This window comes from Notolepis coatsorum (genome assembly GCF_963971535.1).
Source record: "Notolepis coatsorum genome assembly, chromosome: 20".
Classification (NCBI taxonomy): domain Eukaryota; kingdom Metazoa; phylum Chordata; class Actinopteri; order Aulopiformes; family Paralepididae; genus Notolepis; species Notolepis coatsorum.
In genome coordinates this window covers 33,883,766-33,905,353 of record NC_140184.1, presented here as the reverse complement: position 1 = coordinate 33,905,353, position 21,588 = coordinate 33,883,766, and the positions used below count along the sequence as shown (strand labels likewise).

At 44.3% G+C, this 21,588-nt stretch overlaps 1 protein-coding gene across 1 annotated transcript in view; it reads right to left on the bottom strand.

Moving 5' to 3' along the window:
* The window catches only part of adamts7 (a disintegrin-like and metallopeptidase (reprolysin type) with thrombospondin type 1 motif, 7), a 447,398-nt gene that overhangs the window by 399,338 nt on the left and 26,472 nt on the right, over positions 1–21,588 (bottom strand). The window contains exon 3 of the mRNA XM_084337494.1: positions 6,573–6,714. Within this exon, the coding sequence (XP_084193620.1) occupies positions 6,573–6,714 (142 nt within the window). The remainder of the gene's footprint in view (positions 1–6,572; positions 6,715–21,588) is intronic.

The window sequence follows — 21,588 nt, the reverse complement described above, 5'->3', positions numbered from 1 at the left end:
TGGTTGACTGACTGGCACATTTATCCCAGCCACGTCACTTTAAATTTGATTTGAATAGAGTGAAATATAACTCTATTGATTTGAGTGGAGTGAGTTTTAACAACTCCGTCCAAATGACTGAATGCATTATTAATCCAAGTGTCCAAGTGTCTTAATCAGTTCATTTTGGTAGGTCCTGTGCGCGGTAAACAGATCCAAAATCTTCTTATTGCAGTCCAAAAGCTTCGATAATCCAAAAATGACCACGTCTTTAAGTTGGTAGCCCGATTTATGATGTCCCAAGAGGCAGAGAGGGTTAGCCTTATTCTGCTTCTTGACGAAAATATGCAATCTACTGATTAGATCCATTTAGAGTTGATTTTAGTATAGTCCGGCAACCGGCACGAAGCACAGAGCATAGCAGCGTCGGGCTCCATGGAGCAGTAGAGGCGGCGGTAGGAACGGCCTTGAGGAGCCTGGGGAGAGGAGAGAAATGCGACTGTCTCTGGGAAGGGCTGGGAAGGTTATACACTTTGACTGCTGTTTTGGCAGGGTTAGGGTCTTTACTCTTGGTTACATTTGAAAAGAAAACACAACATTAATTCATACATTCTGTAGAGATGGATTTATGGCCTGATGTCATTTGCGTTCCAGTACCGGACTGCTCGGGCTTAAGAGGTTAACCCTGTGAGGCCCAAATAAAAAAGACATTAGCAACATCAGAGGCCAGAGGGTGGACCGTGGGACCTATAAACACATGAAGGGTGCCGTGACTGAAAAAAAGGTTGAGAAACGCTGGTATATATGGTGTGGCTCTTTGTGGTACCACAGTAATTTCTGTGGCTCTTAGTTTCTGACTGGTTGGCCACCCCTGCTATAGTCAGGGATGCGTTGCTCATGGGACGGGGTTGCACAACGTGCAACCAGCTTTTGTAAGCAGAAGCGCGTGCACGGCACATGCACGGATGTGCACGCGCATGCACACAGGAATGCGCTGCACTCGACTGATGCGCCAACTCGCTAAGTACCCACCTGGCTACTTTGCATATCATTAGCGCCGGTCGTCAGGTGTGTTCAAATACATTCACACAAAACGTGTGAATGAAATGTGTTACATTCCATTCGTAGAGGCAATTAGGCACTGACTTTAGTCTGTGCTTATGTGGGGGAACATTTATGTGCATGCGCCGGAGCGTGCGCACGTGCACGTGGCGTCATTAGCGTGCCTGCAACCAGCTTTGATATCAGCAACGCAGCACTGGCTATAGTCTATCCATTAAGACCTAATACGTATATTACTATATCATAGTTACAGGCCATGTACTCATATTTGATACAGCAGCAAGGTAGATTTATGAAAGACAAATAATAGGCATGGGATAAATAGCTACCCAGGCTGCTATACAATGCTCCACTGGCAGCTAGAACTAGCCTACAGTATGAAGACTAGTGCGAGGATAATTAGCTTATGTGCATGTCTCAGGGGGAGGGGGAAGCGATGATTGACAGGTGAGTAAGGTTATTGAGTTAGTGGGGATATGGAATCACGATTTGTAGGAGAAGGGGGAGCCTTTTCCACACAAATAAGGGGAATGTCACAAATTTTAAGAATTGTTCTTACTGTGCCTTAAAAGTCAAAACACACACCACTCTCTCAGAAAGCTATGTGATGTTACTGGGATGTAAAATCTGGGGCTGCTCCATAGGCAAGGGATGGGACTCTGACTTTATGAACATGTTTGTGTGAGTGCTTACATCCAAATGAGGTGTATATTATATCATTGCTAAAAGGTCTGAACCAGTATTAAAACCTAATTTGGATGCAAGAGCTCACACAAACTTTATATGGCCTCACAAAGTCAGAGTCATTCATTGTCACTGAACCGAGGGTTCTCTTTCTGATTTCTAGCTTTAGGAGAGAGTGGTGCGTATTCACAAATACTGACTGAATTGCCTTATGGCACAGGAACAATAATACTGTATGTGAATTCTTAAAATGGGTGACATTCCCCTTTAACTGTCAAATGCTGTGAAATTAAGCCCTTATTGACCATATTCACATGATAGGTGGGAACAGGAATGAAATAAATCCTAACCTGAGCATGACATAAGAGCAAAATGGCCATTCCCCAACTTCTAATAGGCAACATAATCAATTTACAATCAGTTTTGACATTTTTCCTTAACTCTTTCAGTGCCACTCACGAGATTTCTCGTGTTTTTTTTATAGGTGGTTGCTAGCCACTCACGAGATTTCTCGGAATTATTATTTTTTTTTTTTTTTTTTTGCGATCTGAAAAATTATTGCATCACCCGAGCCTACCCGAGTATTGCCGAGCTGCGCCGGTGATCACTGTGGAAAAAAGCGCCCCCTGTCGTCTCCCAGATGACATAAGTGATTTTGGAATGGCCTCAATGAAAATGAATGGGGGAAAAAATCCGGTACTCCACATTTTCCAGTTCACTGATCCAGCCGGGGTTACTAGAGTTCATTCTGGAGCCTCAGATCCCCGCGGATCATGGAGATCCACTGTGTCGCGTTGGATCCATACATGTATCGATTTTTTCGAATGGTGATCAGGAATTGGAATATACCAGTTGGATACCATCTGATGTCAGGTAAGGACTCTATGTTATCAGTGGTAGGATAATCAGAGTAAGTTTGATGAAGTTATAAGCTGTTTTGTGAAATGTCTTCTTTCGGTTTCAATGTAAAACTCCGAGAGGAAATCAACGAGGCGATTATCCGCGCGCGGCCGTAATGTGCGTGCGTGCACGTATAATATTGATCATCTAGCGTTTATTTGAAAACGATTCATAAAAAGGCCGACGAATATCAACGTTGTGGAATATTCTACTAAAAGACGATTTTCATAGAATGCTCCAGAATGAGCTGTTTTTTATATCAAAAACGGGGGCTTTTCTAACTGCTCTGAAACGGCAACGACGCGATAAAAAAACAATCTGCCTTCACAGCACTGTCTGGAAAATAGTCTTTGATAATGCGATGGGCAGATTAGACACATAGCCATAATCTAAAACATAGATTAGGCGATATTAACGTTAACATTGGCGCGGATGGTGGCATTCAAGCGGTAAAATGGAAAACCAGGCATGGCACTGAAAGAGTTAACACTCACGGCTTTTCTCGGATTTACAATAGTTACGTTGAAAGCCACTCACGATATTTCTCGGATTTTTTTTTTTTTTTGCGATCTGAAATCATATTGCATCACGCGAGTCTACCCTAGCCTACCCAAAGGCCGCCGGCGATCAGATGTGAAAAAAGCGCCCCCTATCGTCTCCCAGATGACATCAGGGATTTTGGAATGGACTCAATGAAAATGGATGGGGAAGAAAAAATATTCCAGTCCACATTTTCCAGTCCACTGATGCAGCCGGGGTTACCAGAGTTCATTCTGGAGACTCTGAGCCGCGGCAAGCATGAGTTCTACTGTATACACATTAGATCTATACACTTATCGATTTTTTCGAATGGTGATCAGGAATTGGAATATACCAGTTGGATACCATCTGATGTCAGGTAAGGAATCTATGTTATCAGTGTTAGGATAATCAGACTAGTTTTGATGAAGATATAAGCTTTTTTCTGATATGTGCTCCAGCGGTTTCACTGTAAAATCCATGAGGAAATGAAAACGGCTATTATCAGCGCGCGCCTCGAATGTGCGTGCGTGTACGTATACTATTGATCATCTAGCGTTTATTTGAAAACGATTCATAAATAGGCCAACAAATATCAACGTTCTGGAATATTCCAGTAAAAGACGATTATCACAGAATGGGCTGTTTTTTTTACCTCAAAACGGGTGCTTTTCAAAATGCTCTCAAACGGAAATGAAGCGATAAAAAACCAATCTGCCTTGACAGCACTGACTGGAAAATGATTCTTTGATAAGCGACGGGCAGATTAGACACATAGCCATAATTTAAAACATAGATTAGGCGATATTAACGTTAACATTAGCGCCGATGGTGGCATTCAAGCACTAAGTCGTGCGCCCCCTGGTGGCACTGAAAGTGTTAATAGCATTCTATATATTACATAGCCTTGTAGATACCCACAGATTGTACACCTACGGGAGACTGCAATTCGAAACTGGCCCCTGTAAATGTCCAAACCCAACCCCCTCCAATGTACAGCCCCCCCCCCCCCCCCCCCCCCCTCCCACCCAACCACATCCAATGTACAGTTACCCCCCCCCACCCCACATACCCAACCTCCTCCAATGTACAGTTTCTTCCCCCTCAAATGTATATACTCTCTTTTTAGACTCTTTTTGTACTCATAAACAGTACTGTATATTTGTAGATCTGGTATGTCATAAATGTCTAGATGTAACAGTACTGTCTACCTGTATGTCATGTATGTCATATATGTTATGATGAATTGAAAATGGGGGACCCTGATGTAAACAAGACGAAAGTCTTTCTCTGGTCTGCATCCCCTTAACTCATTGGATGCCATGCATTAGCCTCATCCTATAGCAGCTACCGCCAGAGCTGTAAACGGTGGGAGTCGCTCACCTTGTTTGCAGGGCTATAACTATTTAAATATTATAGCTATATAATGCAATACTATGGCCCATTTTACATCGAGTATCTATCGTTCAAGATGTGAAAAAGGAATCTTTTTTCCATCTATACATTGTCGTTTTATACCGTGGACCGGTGAATATAAGTATAGTTTTAGAGTGGTCTAGGGTCATTCCTGGGAGGCTAGTTACAGGCTGCAACGCATATTATACTTAATCCATTGGCATTTCGTCCCTATATACGCTACAATAAAAAATTCAAATGCATATGATCGGTATATTATGTCCATCATGCATGCATGAAAGGGGGGGGGTCGTCTCTGATTAATTGATTGTCAATAACGGCCTTCGTTAGTACAACAGCATACGCTGATCAGGGCGATGGCTACGAAAACAATGGACAACCAAGCTGAAATTGACGTTAAATTGCTCTTACCTGTGGCCGATGAGACTCCAAAAAGAATATTCCAATTATTTGATTGCCATCTGCTAGATCGTATGTCTATTTGGCCCACGCCATAACCCCCAACAGCATAATGAATCTGGCGTCCCGAAGGCAACAAGAAAACAAGAAAACTCCACTCGGATGACTTTCAATGACGCACAGCCACATACTTCCTTCAGAAAGTAAGTGCGACATCGGCCGCATACCACCAGGCATCAGTATCGGACCGTTGCGATCTCAGACACATTGCCACACAGTACCACAGCCTTCCAGGATGAATTATGAATGGAAATAGCTAATAAAATAAATAACGATCATAATAACGTATATATACGTGGTTGGCGTTCAACGGTTGGTGGACAAACACATATAAAATCGTTGTTGGCAGGGAAAGAGTTAACAATTGTGTGTATTGAGCTGTACTGTATTGTACCCATTCTGCAATCTGTTAATAAAATTTTCAATCAATCAATCAAAGTTTTAGGCCAACAAAACGATTTTGATGCAAGTATTGATCTAGCAAGCACCCCTAATGCACAGTATCCCCACTTCCAAATTCCCAATTCCTTGAGCACAAGGACTGTGCCTGGTCATGTGAGTTCTGGAGAATATGGCCCATCATAATTAAATCAGCAAAAGCTGTGCTGAATCCTAAATGATGTATTTGCACAGGTCATGGATGCTCCATTTTTATTCCAAGCACAATTAAGCACACTCAGATGTCTGACCTACAATGAGACATGCAGCTGTAATGCCTCCTTCTGGCTTCTAGACAACATTTATTAAAAGAGTTTTGCGAGATAATGATGATTGTCACAAAATATGCCTCATCTACATGCATATTGAAAAATATAAATGAATTGCTTCATACTGGACTGGGTTAACACTTTCTCCGCCGGAAACGGCTTACGACGTGTTTCAAGTTCACATAACAGACCGACAGTAAGTTTGGGGGAACTAATGGGAGTTGCAACAAAAGTGCAACTAAGGCTAAAAACACAATGAAATATAATAATAATAATAATAATAATAATAATAATAATAATAATAATAATAATAATAATAATAATAATAATAATAATAATAATAATAATAATAATAATAATAATAATAATAATAATAATAAATAATATATCCTTCTTAGACTTTTTTTTAATTTATTTTTTTCACATCCGCGACCCACTCAAAATGGCCCCGCGACCCACTTTTGGGTCGCGACCCACCAGTTGAGAAACACTGCCATAGACAATGCATTGAGAAATATGGTGTGTTTGGGGGGGGGGGGGTGCATGCATGAGAGACAGAGAAACAGAATGTGTAGGCATTCTACCATTAACTCTATAGGTACCATTGACATGAGTTTGAGTGAGAGAGAGAAAGAGACAGACAGACAGACAGAGTGAGTGAGTGAGTGAGTGAGTGAGTGAGTGAGTGAGTGAGTGAGTGAGTGAGTGAGTGAGTGAGTGAGTGAGTGAGTGAGTGAGTGAGTGAGTGAGTGAGTGAGTGAGTGAGTGAGTGAGTGAGTGAGTGAGTGAGTGAGTGAGTGAGTGAGTGAGTGAGTGAGTGAGTGGATGTATAGATAAGTATTGTACCGTTGACAGCTAGTTGTGGCGTGGTACTCTGGGCTGTATGACGCTTATAGATGACATGAGCCTGTGGTGATGCTGACTCATCGCTGGGCTGCTCCAGTGGCCGGATGAAGAACTCCTCATCTGATAGGTGGAACAGTCCTGTCTGCACAGAGTGACAGCAGTCAGAACAGTGTTGTCTGCACAGAGTGACATCAGTCAGAAGTTCAGAACAGAAAGCTATTTGCTTTTAAAAAATGTATTTGATTAGATTCAAATGTATTGTCATTATACAACACAAGTACAATACAACGGAATTTCTTTTTACATCCAACCAGGGTGCAAATGTAACAAAAGTGCAATAGTAATATACTGCTTAAAGGCTTCATTTGGGAGAAATCATTGGTGATTGTGTGTGTGTACTGTGTGTGTGTGTGTGTGTGTGTGTGTGTGTGTGTGTGTGTGTGTGTGTGTGTGTGTTGTGTGTGTGTGTGTGTGTGTGTGTGTGTGTGTGTGTGTGTGTGTGTGTGTGTGTGTGTGTGTGTGTGTGTGCGTGCATGCGTACGTGCGTGCGTGCATGCGTGCGTGTGCCCAGGAGCGTTCAGCTCCGTATGTAACTTCACCGTCTGCATCAGGCTGCTGCATCGTTCTAATAAGCTATAGATTTATATGGAATTCGTTAAACTTATCCTTTGTGTCTGTTGTCATTTGTGTGGGTTCAACTTGTGAACAGTACAGTGCGCAGTGGAACCTACCTCTTTGAACTGCTGCGCTCAGGCAAGCGCTACCGGAGTCTCATGGCCAGTACAGAGAGACTCAGAAGGAGCTTCTATCCCCAGGCCATCAGGATGCTCAATGACAATGACACTATGTAACAACAACCCATCATCTACACTCACTGCACACACATCAACATGTACACACTCACTTTAAACAAACACTCACCTTACCACTCACTTTACTCACTTTAGACACATTAACACATTGACCGCCGGAGGTCGCTGTGGGCGTATATGGCCGTTTGTGCCAGCGCTTTGTTCAATGGAGAGAATGCAGTGATTGCGAGTGCTAAAACGATATTAATATTATAGCTATGGATCTAATAACGTTGTCGATTGTCAGTGAGTTTCTTCTGGTCAACATGCAAAAAACATAATTTTTTCATCCGTACATTTCCGTTTTATACCGTGGTGAATATGAGTAGTTTGAGTGATTCTGAGTAATCCCAGGAAAAGACGTGAAAACAGCCCTTTAGTTAAATCCACTTATCACGTTGCCATTTTTCGCCTGATTATCGAATCTTCCTGAAATCAACGCTAGATTATCATTATTATGTCTCCTCATGCACGCATGAAAGGGGGCTTGCAGCGGGGCGCCCCTCCGTGCTGTAATGTGACCAACGGGAAAAAGCATACACACATTCCACACAGACAGCTTCGATCGCGGGAGAAAAAAATATCAGATCAACGCAAGATTGGATATACTGTCCTTACCTAGTCTCTGATGTAATGCAAAAAAAAATTATCCAATTATCTGATCGCCATTCCAAGTACTGGTCGTGGTAATCCGTCCCATGTTATCCGGCATTGCATATGAACGGGGGGGGGGAAGCCTAGTTGATGCAACGTTGTAAGCGCTCGTCTTGCCGGAGTATTTAAACCCCGCCCGCATGGCTCAGCTCGGCCCAGAAAACAAACAACATCGTTTCAAATGGAGTGCAATAGCGGCCGCAAGACGTTAGGCGGCGGTACTGACCGTCTGCGATCTCAGACACACTCAGAACAGCCTGCACAGGCTGCCCCGATGAATTATGAATGGAAATAGCAAATAAAAGAAAATGGATCCAATAACGAGTCTGGCACTCAACGATTGGCGGGCTAACACGAGTTAACTCGTTGTTGGCGCAGAAAGGGTTAACACATTATATTTATCTATTATTAAAGAGATTTGCACTACATTCATACCTCATTTGCACCCTACCCTAAGTTTTGTACCTCATCTCATTTATGCATTGTACCTCACTGTTACTCATTTTACTCTGTATTGTATATTGTATATATGTATATTGACTGAACATTCCTTTACTTAATTTTTACTTACTTCTTAATTACTTTAAGTTAAAATCCTTTACTTACTTTTTTTTACTGTATGTAGCACACTCTCAGGGGCTCATACAGAAACAAGAATTTCATCATAAAGTATTCTGTATTTTGTTGTGACAAATAATAAACAAACTTGAAACTTGAAACTTGAACCTGTAGTTGATCTAGATTGATCTGGATGGGAAATAGCATTATTCTACTTGGAACCAAGGCTTGTAACGGATGTTTGCTTGAGTGGAATCGTGGAATTGATGTAGAATCAACACAAGGAAAGTATATTTGGATTCAAGGACTGTTTTGATAGCTTTCTTTGAATGCAGTTTCTCTCCTGTGGAGTACAGATGTTCAACAAAACCATGGACATTGACTCAGCTAGACCTCTTTCTTGTATCCGTGGCGCTAACAGAAATAAAAGACGGCCCGGGCCTGTGTTGGAGTGCACATTGGCTTAGGGGACGATGGTGTCTTGTATGAACTACCAGTAATGTAGATCATATTGGCAACAAGGATGTGTTCCATCTTCATGTCAGATGATTTTCAAAGGGGTGCATGAGTCGATGCAAAAAAGGAACAAGCAAATATACTGCTGAAGGTTCGGAGCGTTGAAGATTTTTCACTCCATATATGAATCTAGATTAATTTATTTTGATGCTTTGGATAATTGAAATTAATCTCCAAAGTAAGTTAAAGCATTAACTTTGACAGCCCTAATAAAAAAATAAAAAAAAATTATTCATGTTTCGGTGTCTGTCTTTCAATTTCAATGTCTTTTTGTCTTTTTGTGGTTTGTGTAAAAAGGGGGAAAAAAACAATACAAAAAAAGAAACTTGAACCCCGTCTGCTACCTTTGTTACAGGAGGAACACAAACACTGGCCGGAAGGTTTCATTATTCACATCAACCATTTAGATTAGATTCAAATGTATTGTCATCATACAGCACAAGTACAGTACAACGAAAATAAGTTTGGCATCCAACCAGAGTGCAAATGTAGCAGTAAAGTGCAACAGCAATATACAATGTACAGGTGGTTAAACAGGGTACAAAATATACAAATTAGTATGAGTGCTTGTCTGACGTCTCTTCTCCCGGATCAGCCCCCGCCCGTATGAGAACCGCTCTCTGTGTACCGAACCCCGCTAACGGACCAAGACGATTCTCTTGTATTACGGACAGGCTGACGATCTCACTAACCTCTCCTTTCCCCCTAAACAGCAATACAACTGCTGTTAAACTTGCTTCTACCTTGTGCCGTGTGTGTTTTGTTAATTCCAATCTGGTGACAGGTCATAACACCCCAGAGTCTGTCACAGTATATATATATATGCGGTAATATAAACGTTCACAGTGCTCAGGGAGACACCGATGTGCTCATAGTTCAAACAGCAGTGAAATACAGAACTGTCTGTGATGGATCACGGTTTATGTGGGTTTTATTTTAGTTTATTTTAGTGTGTTTTGGATGTATTTTGGGTTTTCTCTGGTGGGCTGTCAATCACCAGACACCAGTTATTTTCGGTTTTCTCTGGTGAGCTGTCAATCACCAGACACCAATTAATTGCCATGCGGCATGGCAGGTGTGTGGGCTTGATTGACACCTGATTGGTGTCAAGTGTACAGTGCCTTTAAGTAGGCTTGGTTGACTGTGTCTGAATGCTTGTCCATTTCATGTTTTCCTTCAATAGTAGAGGAGTGTCCCAAGCTCATGATTCTAGGGTCTTTAGTGCTGTTTTTTTTTTTTCTTTTTTTTTTTTTTTTTTACTGCTAGGCAGTGGTGGTTACTTTGGGTTTTTCCCCAGTTATTTTATACTGGTGTTTTGTGTTTCCTACAGCTTTTATTTGTATTTGTCTTATTCTTGTGTTTTCCCCCACCCTCTCTCATCACTCAGCGATTCCTCTGGGGTAACTTTAAAGGCCAACCTCTAGGTTAAACCCTACTGATCAATTATGGGTAGTTTACATCATTGGTATATAATTTCATTATTTATTTATTTCCATTTGACACCGGAAATGCCACTCTGAAAGAGTTAAAAAGGTCCACGCACGAATAACATGCACGCGCGAATCAAAAAAGCTTATCAAAACGCCGACGTCACAACAGGTGTGGCTTGCATATTAATGAGCCGAATCTAATGTTGCTTTTCCACTAAAATAAAGTACTCAGTTTGTCTCCGTGTGGGGAGGCGGGGCTGCTGGTGATCAGCATGAGAGCTCCAGAAATGACACGTGAAAAACTGCAGACCACTGATTGGTCAGAAGAGAGACGCGTGACGTCACTGTTTGGGGAGTCTGAACGAAAACAGAATGTCCGCGCCGCCATCTTTAATGTCTCGCGTAGGATATCTTTTGTACGTTTGCAGCAAGAAACGAGTGCAATAAAAAAGGATACAGTCACTGTGTATTCTGCCTCATTTATTGATGAAACAAAACCGACATCAACACAATTTGCCACCGAGCGGAGAGTTTAGTCTGACAAAAAGATCGCTGATTAGTTACGCTTGTTGTTGGGGGTTAGGGACGTAACGTTAGTTAGCCTAATGCTAACGTTAGCAGATAGACACGAGAGGCTATCTGTGTAGAATAGACACAATGAGGTAACGTTAGCGTTAGCATAATAGACACAACGAGAGTCTGGTTAATGTGGTTATTGATTGATTGAATGAAAACTGTGTTTTACTCTGGCTTGCCAAGCTCATCATAGCCCCTTTCGTGACTGATGCACCGAGTGAAGCTTGTGGACTCGACAACAGCGGCGGCCGCAGGGCGCCGGAGCCCGCAGCGCTAGTTAGCTCATAGCTATCGTGTAACACTAGCCTTTGCGGGCTCGGGCGCCCTGCGGCTGCCGCCACCGTCGCGTCCATGGGCCCCCCGGCAGGGCACCCGTGGGGTCGGGTCGGGGTGTACAGAGAGGAGAGAACCATTTTGGGTCGGCCGTTCATGCCGGCCAGCGAGCCGGATGTCGGGATATGTTGTTAGCACAATAGCTACCAAGCTAAGCTATGTTATCTACTAACGTTATAAACACAATGTGTACAACGACACAATGATTTACATTATTACAAATATGGTAACGTGGTTAGCTTTAGAGATGGATGGATGGCTATAATCACGGAGCAATAGTGAGGTGAAACAGATACATTTCCATTCGGCTAGTAGTAGCAAGCATATATCTATGGTAGCAAGGCTCTCTGCCTGCCACTAGCTGTGTGACTCTCAGCGCCCCCTGGTGATACCCCTGGTGACCAATACCTGTTGTGACGACATTACACGTGCACGTTATAAACCATTGATTAAAATATGCAAGTGCATGTTGATTGTGTTGGGCAGACAAAATGTTTTGATAAAAACGCTAAAACTGGGTCAATTTCAATACTTTTTTTTACAATTCTTCATGAAAGTCACTGTTGGCCTAGTCCACATTGTTTATTGAACAAAAATACAACGTGGAGGTTGACCTTTAAGATTCCCCTTTTGTGTGTGTCTTGTGTGTGTGTCCTACATCCCCGCCAATCCTGACACTGTCCTTGTTGGAGATGACACCGACCTCCTGATTCTTCTGTTAAAACATTATCAGCAAGGAGAGCTGTACTTCATGTCTGAGCCCAAGAAGTCGTCTTCGTCTAGTTATAGGTTTTTGAACATTGGGCAAGAGTTGGGTGAAGATGTGAGCAACAACATTAATTAACTAATTCATGCATGCCATGCTTGGCTGTGATACAACATCCAGACTCTTTGGAGTTGAGGTCCTGTGTCTGCTTCAAGAAAGCGACTAGTTCAGACTACAGACCAGCATTTTTCAAAAACAATCTGCTACCAAGGATGGAATTGCTGTTGCAGTGGAAAGGGAAATTATACTAATCTACAAAAGGTGGAGAATAGATTATCTCAATGACCTCAGGCTGAATAGTTTCTATACTAAGTTGACTGACCGTAAAACGGCTATCCACCTTCGCAACTTGCCACCAACATCATCATCTGCCGTGATTCACAGCTTCAGAGTGTACCATCAGGTTCAGGAATGGATGGGAAACTCGCTACCATTGGAGGAATGGGGCTGGAGGATCCAAGACTCATGCCTCCTTCCCATCCATTCCGACCAGGTCTTGTTGGAGCTTGTGTGCTGCAATTGCAAGTCAGGTTGCAGCACTAGCCTGTTCAGAATGCAGAGGTGTGAACATTTGGATGAGGACATGGAGTGAAGGTTACATGTAGGAAATATTTCAAGCTCTGTCTCATTTAAAAATATATATTTTATTTAAAAAGTCTGGTCATAACCCTAACTCATTTAAGTTTTAAATCTGTATGCTGATATGCATCATGGTTTTGCATCAAAACATTACTAACATTTATGTATGTTCAGATTTTTTTTATAAATCTTGTAATTGTAAAAGAAAAAAGAAAAATATCATTTTGGGAAAAGAGTACCCCCAAAGTGCACATATACATTGAGAATGTGTCATATCTGATGGGTGTATGTGAAGAAACACCCTAGAAAACCAATGTATAGATATTATATGAAAATAGAATGTTCAGAGTTTGACCTCATCCACTTAAGACAAGTATTAAGTCACTAAGAAATACTAAATTAAATAGTATTAAAATAGTATTAAGACTATTTGGATATTTGGATGTCCCCAGGGATCACAAAAACTTTAATGATTACTATTGCAATTTTCCCTAGGTCAAACCACAGATTGACTGAACTATTATGCAGACACAAAACTGAAAAGGGTCTGAATAAAATGAAAAGCTTGTTCTCATCAGAATCATCTGAACATAAAATACATACAGTAAACAAATACATTCATGAACGTGAACAACTCTGTCTTAAAGCTAGAAACTAGAGCAACAAGATTGTAATCTGTGATGATGTCATATTGAAGTATACAGCCTGGAGCTGTTCCTTTGGCAATTAATAGAATAACTGAATTGCCCTATTTCACTTTTACGTCACCAAATAAACGTTGCACAAGGGGATCGAAAGGGGGGTGCGTTCAAAACCTTTTCAAAACGCATATTTGGCAGTTTATATACCCTGATGTACTTTCTCTGGAGCTGTTTATATACCCTGGTGTACTTTCTTTGGAGCAGTTTATATACCCTGGTGTATTCTCTCTGGAGCTGTTTATATACCCTGATGTATTCTCTCTGGAGCTGTTTATATACCCTGATGTATTCTCTCTGGAGCAGTTCTGTATCGTATCGCTCTCGCTCGGCATCGCTCTCTGCACTATCTCGCATACGTGCACGCGCACTGAATAAAGACCACAATGTACCTTTAATCCCAATATTCGTCTGACCACACCCCTATCAGCTTACCCATATAAGCAGGGGTGGGGCCACCCACTCTCCTCCTTCTCGCTTTCACCACAAGGAAGAAGTGCCTCGGTAGATCCCCACACTTGACACCATGATGGAAGAAAGGTTTAGGAGCAGCTTTGGGAAACAAGGATACGTTGACATCATATCTTTATTTTCTCTCTCACTATTTTCGAGAAAATACGGCGATATTGTCTTCGTACTGGAGTGTCTGGAAGATGATGATCATTCTAAAAACCCTCCACCGGTTTTCGTATTGGGAGCACGCCGCTGCATGCTTCTCAACTGCAGTTCCTTGCTGTGTTTGTTGGGGTGAAACCTGTCAGGCCACAGCTGAACTGTCGGACATGCCGCTGTTGTGAGAAGCGGTGCGTTCCAGGTTGGGTGAGTAGTGTTTGCTGTCGGGCTCCACTTGTCTGTTAGTGCTATGGGGGCTACTTGACAAAGTTTATGGAAACCGGCCCCAGGCTAGGGTCCTTTGTTCAGCCTCCTAGGCGACAGAAGACCTTGGTCTGAAGACCATTATAGTTTTAACTAGTGGGCCGCGACCATTGACACTGGTGATCCCTGTGTGTTCTGGACGAGTGGATTCTCTCTGTCACCGTGTTAAGGCCCCATCTTTCATATCCAAATGAGAGTATTCCTTCACGAGGGGATATGTGCATGTAATGTGCGATAGCGGCAGATTCATGTTCAAAGTCAGCTACACAGGCCAGTTGGTACTGTGCTGATTCCGTCGGATGTGGTAAAGTCACCGTTGTGAAGCGGTGTTGACATCTTGTTTTCTCTTTTCTCTTAAAAAGTGAGGAGAGGTTCAGAACGGCGGCCTGTCTGGGTGAGTGTTATGTCATTGTTTACATGTTCATAGCTTACGGTTAGCCAGTCAGCTGTTAACTGCTGCGTTAGCCTGCTGGATCGCTGCATGGCCTGCTTAGGGCCTACTATTAGCCAGTCAGCTGTTAGCTGCGGGGCTAGCATGTCGTGGTCGCTAGGTAACGTTAGCTTGCTGCTATGGCCATGGCCTGGCGCGGGGTAGCTTAACTTCTCGCGCGCCGCCGTGAGCTCGCTTCTGATCGCGTGCGTCGTTAGATCGGCGTCTCGCGAGCAGAAGCAGTAGCACCCGAACGGTTGGAGCGGCCGTTAGCTTGATGCTTTTCTGTTGAACGTGCTTTGATTTTAACATGTTTTACACTCTTGACCACGACGTCATCCTTGACAGGGGATGTTTTAGTCGACCCTGCCCTGAGCCAGGACGGCAAGGTTGCATCAACAGGGGACTGTAGTGCGGGTTGGGGCGGTGACGCTGCCCAGTTCGGACAACACAGGACGGCTGTGTTCCTACGGTGTCTGTGACTGCACTTCGCTGATCTGCGTTCCGGGTAGGAACGGGGTTGACCAGACCTCATAACACGTCTTCTGGTTTTACTTTGCTAAATGTATTGTGAATAACGGTGTTTTTCCCAAAACGTGTGTTGCTACAATGCATTTAGGATACGTTGCGGGTTATGTGTGAGCTGTTTTTGTCACTGGCAGTTAGCTTCTCCGTGCAAACGGGATGTAATGATCTGGTTGTTGTGTGAGAAACACGGCCGTGTACTCACAACTAAGGTAACTAACCTATGAAGCTATGCTTGGTGACAAGTGAGTAAAAGAATGTTCTTTCTCAGACTGTAATGACAATGAACAGTGTGTTCACACATTAACAGGTTTTCCTGTTTTAACTGGCCGTATTGAGGGTAAAATAGGAGGATTGTGTTTCCCCCCCGGTTCCCTGGGGACTTTTTCATCCTCCTATCAGACATGTTGTGCATTAATTGTGTCTTTTGTGTGGTAGGGATACGATGTAACTCTTAGCTTGATTGCTGAGGTTGTGCTAAATCTGCTGGAGAAACTTATTTCCTAAAGGGAAATTGGTTTGGTTGCTGTCATGTGTGCTTAGCAAGGCCTGTGGTCGATACTAATCAAGAATGATGTATTCTCTCATTGTGAAAAAAACGGCGTTCCTCTGTTGAGTGTTTTTGCCATTTTTTGTAGGTGATGATGGGTTGTGTGTGTCATGTGACCTACAACTGGGTTGTACTGGCCACGGAAGCACATGTGTATGTTGGACCGGGGTTCTTAGAGCCCTCTCTATTCTGTGTTTTTCCTTAGTAAAAATCAGATAGCAGGTTAGCTCATGCGCTGTGTGGAGCTGTGAAACGCTTCATAGAGCTGACTATGACTGTGTCATATTCTCTTTTTGTCGTTACATCGTATCATGGGTGTGGGGTCGTAAAGGGGTGAACTGGTAACCTTTCCTCTCCCCATTGTTCTGTCGGTCAGGGGTACACCCCCTGTCCTTCAAGGTTCCCGTCACGTGGCGGTTCGGCACGTTACGGGGGGGGGAGGGAGTTCCTGGTCCCACGGCCTGGTATATTGGGCGTGTGCACCGCAGGAATTCCCCCGCCATAGAGTACGTCACCGTGCGCGTCTCTGTTGGTAGGACTTCCGTGTGCTGTTCAGGTCCATGTGATGGATCTGTTTTCAGGGGGGGTGGTCAGGGCTCCTCCTCACCAAGCGCCTATTCAGGCCTTCTGTGAGTTCGGACTCCTTCTTCCATGTGAGGAAGCCTCCATCAGAGTACAGAGCCTTCCTCCTCAGATTGTCAAAGTGAGTGGACCCTCTAGAAGGGTCCTTTTCTATTGTATGTATATTCGATTCAATTCGTTTATTGAGTGTGTATGGGTTCAGTGCCTCTTCCCCGGAGGCCCTAAAACCAGTTTTTTACATGGCTCAAGGTGCAATATATTCTTTTCAATCTGTACAGCTCGCGTGGGAAGTCTCTCTGGGGATCCCCGTCTCTTTCCTATGGGAGGGTGGTGGGATGTAAAAATGTGAACATTTTTTACCCCGGCTGTGTAGACTGGGATACATACTGTTGATGCTTCCTTCTTTCTATTCCAGAAGTGTTGGAGTTAGGGAGTGTCACACCCCTCTTGTCGTTCCCCTGGGCGCCTTGGGGATTCAATGACAGGTCTAAATAGCCTGTTCATTGATGGGGGTGTGTCCCGACGCACGTATAGTGCTAGCTCGCTGTAAACAGGCGATTGACTGGCACGCCTTGGTTGCTTGTGGTTGAAACAGCGTTTTTATAAAGCAACTGAGATGGGGGTTTTTCCTCTTCCGACGACCACATCCCATGACCTGGGTGGGTTGTCGACGGATTCTCGTTCATGTCTGGGGGATGATGACGGGATGGATCTGAACATATGTGGTGGGGTCTCACGCCCTTGGGGTGGGCCACCAGGCGCGGTTCGTCCGAACGTCTGGGTGGCACCTTCTTTTCATGTTAAGATCAACACGCATATCTGCCCTTCTCCTGGAGTAGGCATGTCGGCGTGGTTAGGGCACGGGACTGGTTCTGGTCACGCTGGTCCAGATCAGTTGAACCCGTTGTCCGCCGGGGATGCAGATCTGCTGTTCTGGTACCCTGAGGGACTTGGGCTTTTTTCAGGGGGAAAAATGCCAGGTCGGTCTGGGTGTCACAGGGTTAAGCGCTATGGAGACCCTGGTTAGGTATGTTTTACTCAGCACTGTCGTCATGGCTTACAGCCATGCCATTCTGTACGCGCTCGATCTCGTCGGATCTCGGCCGCTACACAGGTTGGTCTTGGTTAGTACTTGGTTGGGAGACCGCCGGGGAATACCAGGTACGGTGTGCTTAGGGGCTGGTTCTCCATTATTTTTCGCTCCTCTCTCACGCATGGCGAAGAGGGGCCTGTGGGGGTGGTTTTTTGACCTCCTCTGGTGACCCTGTGCTTCCCGTACCGCCAGGCCCGGTCCGAAGTGATGTTTGCGACCCGTAGGCCTGGGTTAACCCTTTTTGGAAACTGAAACACTTGTACTGCGGTATAGCCGGTGTATACCCGCAGGTGTGTTTTGGAGTTTTTTCTTGAGGGGTTATAGGAACAACCACCGCATTGGGTAACACCGAGGTGGTTGATTCCCTGGTGTGTTGGAGCAGTGTCAACTCCCGGGTTCACCGTTTGAGGGTGCCCCTGCACGTTCATGACGTCTGCCAATCGTGTCAGCCTTCTCTGCCTCGACCCCTCTGGGTGGGGGTTTTTAAATGGAGGCTTGGTCATGCAACACCGCCAGCTTACGCTCCTTCCGCCGGGGCGGCTGTGTTCAGCTGTCCCCTCTGGCGCCTGTCTCGTCCGCAGTCTCCAGGCTAGGGTTAACAGCCTGTTGCCTGGTTTTTCCCCGGTGCGCTGCCTGCTTCCGTTGGTTAACCTTTTTTTTGTGTGCTTACGGCCATGCTGACTGCCTGTTCTGCAGGGTCAGTGTGCCAGGCGGTGTACTATTGGGGGGACAGGGCCCGCTCGGCTTACGGCCATACCAACCTGAACACGCCCGATCTCGTCCGATCTCGGAAGCTAAGCAGGTTCTGGCCTGGTTAGTACTTGGATGGGATTCCGCCTGGGAATACCAGGTGCAGTAACTGAGGGGCCTTTGTCCGAATACGCTGGCGATGTGGGGGGCGGGGCACTACGTGCCCACCTGGTGGGGTCTTGATGCTGGCATCATGGACTTCTCCGGGCCCCCATTCTAGGGAGTCCAGTCCTTTTGGTGGGTCTGGGTCTTCCTTCGTGCTCCGCTGCTACGGCCTTGCCACGGGGTTGGGTTTGCCCTTGACCCCGTGATTCTGGGGGCAGTAACGAGGTTGTTCCTCCGTTCGTTCCCGGGTGGCATGCGGGTTGTGCGTGTGTGTAGTCGTGGGGTCAAGCCACGGTCTGCTCACCCTGTGCGTTGAGTTGCTTGAGTGCCTCTTCGCACGGTCGGGTCCGTCGCCCTCCCGTGAAGCCCCTAATAGGGGGGGTGCCCGCCATTAGGGTGGGTCGGGGGGGCTCGGCCCTCCCTGTTCTGATGGTTTGTGGGGGGCTGTCAGCGGGGTGTATTTGTCGGCCGTTGGCTCTCGCTCGGCCTCCCTTGTGCAGAGAGCGATGCCGAGCGAGAGCGATACGATACAGAACGTTAGGTTATGACTATAACCAAGTTCTGTTAGTATAGCGACGCTCGGCATCCGACGCCGCTGCAGCCTTTGACCTCGCCTTGTGGCGAAAGCTTGGGAAGGAGGAGAGTGGGTGGCCCCACCCCTGCTTATATGGGTAAGCTGATAGGGGTGTGGTCAGACGAATATTGGGATTAAAGGTACATTGTGGTCTTTATTCAGTGCGCGTGCACGTATGCGAGATACTGCAGAGAGCGATGCCGAGCGTCGCTATACTAACAGAACTTGGTTATAGTCATAACCTAACGTTTATATACCCTGATGTATTCTCTCTGGAGCTGTTTATATACCATGATGTATTCTCTCTGGAGCTGTTTATATACCCTGATGTATTCTCTCTGGAGCAGTTTATATACCCTGATGTATTCTCTCTGGAGCTACATATCAAAGAGGAAATTGTAGGACAAACTATTCTCTCTTCTCTCTCGGAGATGCAATTGTGAGCATCAATTTATGCTGTCAAACTTGCTGAAGGCACAATAACAAGTTTCAGTGGCATGCCCTTTTGAATGTAATTAGATTCTCAATTTAATTTTTAAATCTATTTGCAATCTAATTGTTATGTCCATGAAACAACAGTGTCAGAGATATTGTGTATTCACCCTGACTGCTGTCACGGCGTCCTCCACAGCAGCGGATCAAAGTCAATGTCAAAGTCAAAGTGTATTGGCCACATACACATTATGCATGTTTATACAACGGCAGGCAAATTTCTCGATTCTGATTGGCTGAAACAGTCCATTTACACGTATGTATAGGGCACAATCCACGCTCCTGGTCCCAGGACCCGCCCACAACCGAATCACATCACTCCGCTGTGCAGATTCTTCGGAGAAAACAAGATGGCGGACAATAATCTTTAACAAATGGATTTGTTGATAGCGTCATAACGACTAAATATAAAGCGATTCTGTCACGGCGAATGTCTTAGTCCTTTAAACAATGTTGGATGATGTAATTGATGGGTCATGAGTAGGGATGGGTACCTTTCACATTTGAACCGATACCGGTACCGGTACCTGTGAATCGATACCGGTACCCAACGGTACCTTTTTTCGGTACTTTAGTCTCAAGAAATTTAATTTACCTACCTCAGTCGAAAAAAAAAAAATCCAAACTTCAAATAACTACAATTTCGACAGTTTTCGGCTTGTCATTGCTCCGACTGCTTTGTTGTTGAATCAAGTCAAATCCTAGGTAAGCGTATATTGTGCGTGTGAACGTTGACATGAAAAAAAAAAGTAAAAAAAATAAAAATAAAAAGTAAAAAAAAATAATAATAAAAAATATATTTTTTTATTTTTTATTTTTTGGTTTCTCACTTGATTCGATACTCGGTAGTACCGACGTGTTTCGGTTCGGTACCTCAAAAGTACCGAATTCGGTACCCATCCGTCATGAGTCATTGTAAAACAAACGAAAAATTGCGGATTGATTGATTGATTATTTGCAATTTTATTTTAAATTTCTTCTTCCTTCCCCCTGACTGCAGAGCTCACTCTCACACTGTCTGGCACACCCACACACACACACACACACACACACACACACATACACACACACACACATACACCCCCACACACACACACACACACACACACACACACACACACACACACACACACACACACACACAAATGACGTGCTTCCTCTGTGAGCCTCCCCTAGACTGTGTGTAGCTCGCAAAGTGTGCCCTAGTATAAACAGTTAAAGTATCCTTGGTGTGAATGTGTTTATTCAAATGAATTCACATTCATTACCTCTAGAGGAAGAACCCTATTGATTTTGGCGAACCCATAACCTTTCCTATAGTGTCACCATTAGGCCAAATTAACGTATCTCCTGACTGGTTTGTGGTACAGTGTTGTTCATTATAGCCAGAGTTCTCCTTGTGGAGAAAAAATCTACTATATTGGACTTCGCAACATTTCAGATTTATTTTTAATTGCTTAGAAAATTACTCCTCTTAAGCTATTCAGCTGATTCTCACAAAGCCTGCTGTTTGACATCTGGGGATCAACATCATTACCTGCATCATAGTTGATAGGTTGTTGTGGATGTTGAGGAGGATCCAGATCATATAAATGAAAAGGACTCTGAGCCAGAATGCTGGGGTAGTGATGATGACAATCATAGTGAAGGATTTGATGCGTTTGAAGCTAAAGTGGTCTGACAACTATATAATTTATTGTGCAGCTTGAATGAAAATCATCTGTTGATGATGATTAATGTGTGTAACTATGCTATTTGGATAAGATGCAGAGAGGGACATTGATAGGGGCCCACAACAGAAAAGGAGGCAAGCTATATGATAGATGGGCCTTTGTGTGTGTGTGTGTGTGTGTGTGTGTGTGTGTGTGTGTGTGTGTGTGTGTGTGTGTGTGTGTGTGTGTGTGTGTGTGTGTGTGTGTGTGTGTGTGTGTGTGTGTGTGTGTGTGTGTGTGTGTGTGTGTGTGTGTGTGTCGGGAGCGTTGCGAAAAGAATGCTGCTAAGAGATCTGTGATAAATTGCCCCCCATTTTATATTTGATCTTAATTGACAATAAAACTAGTGATGCACCGATGTGAAAA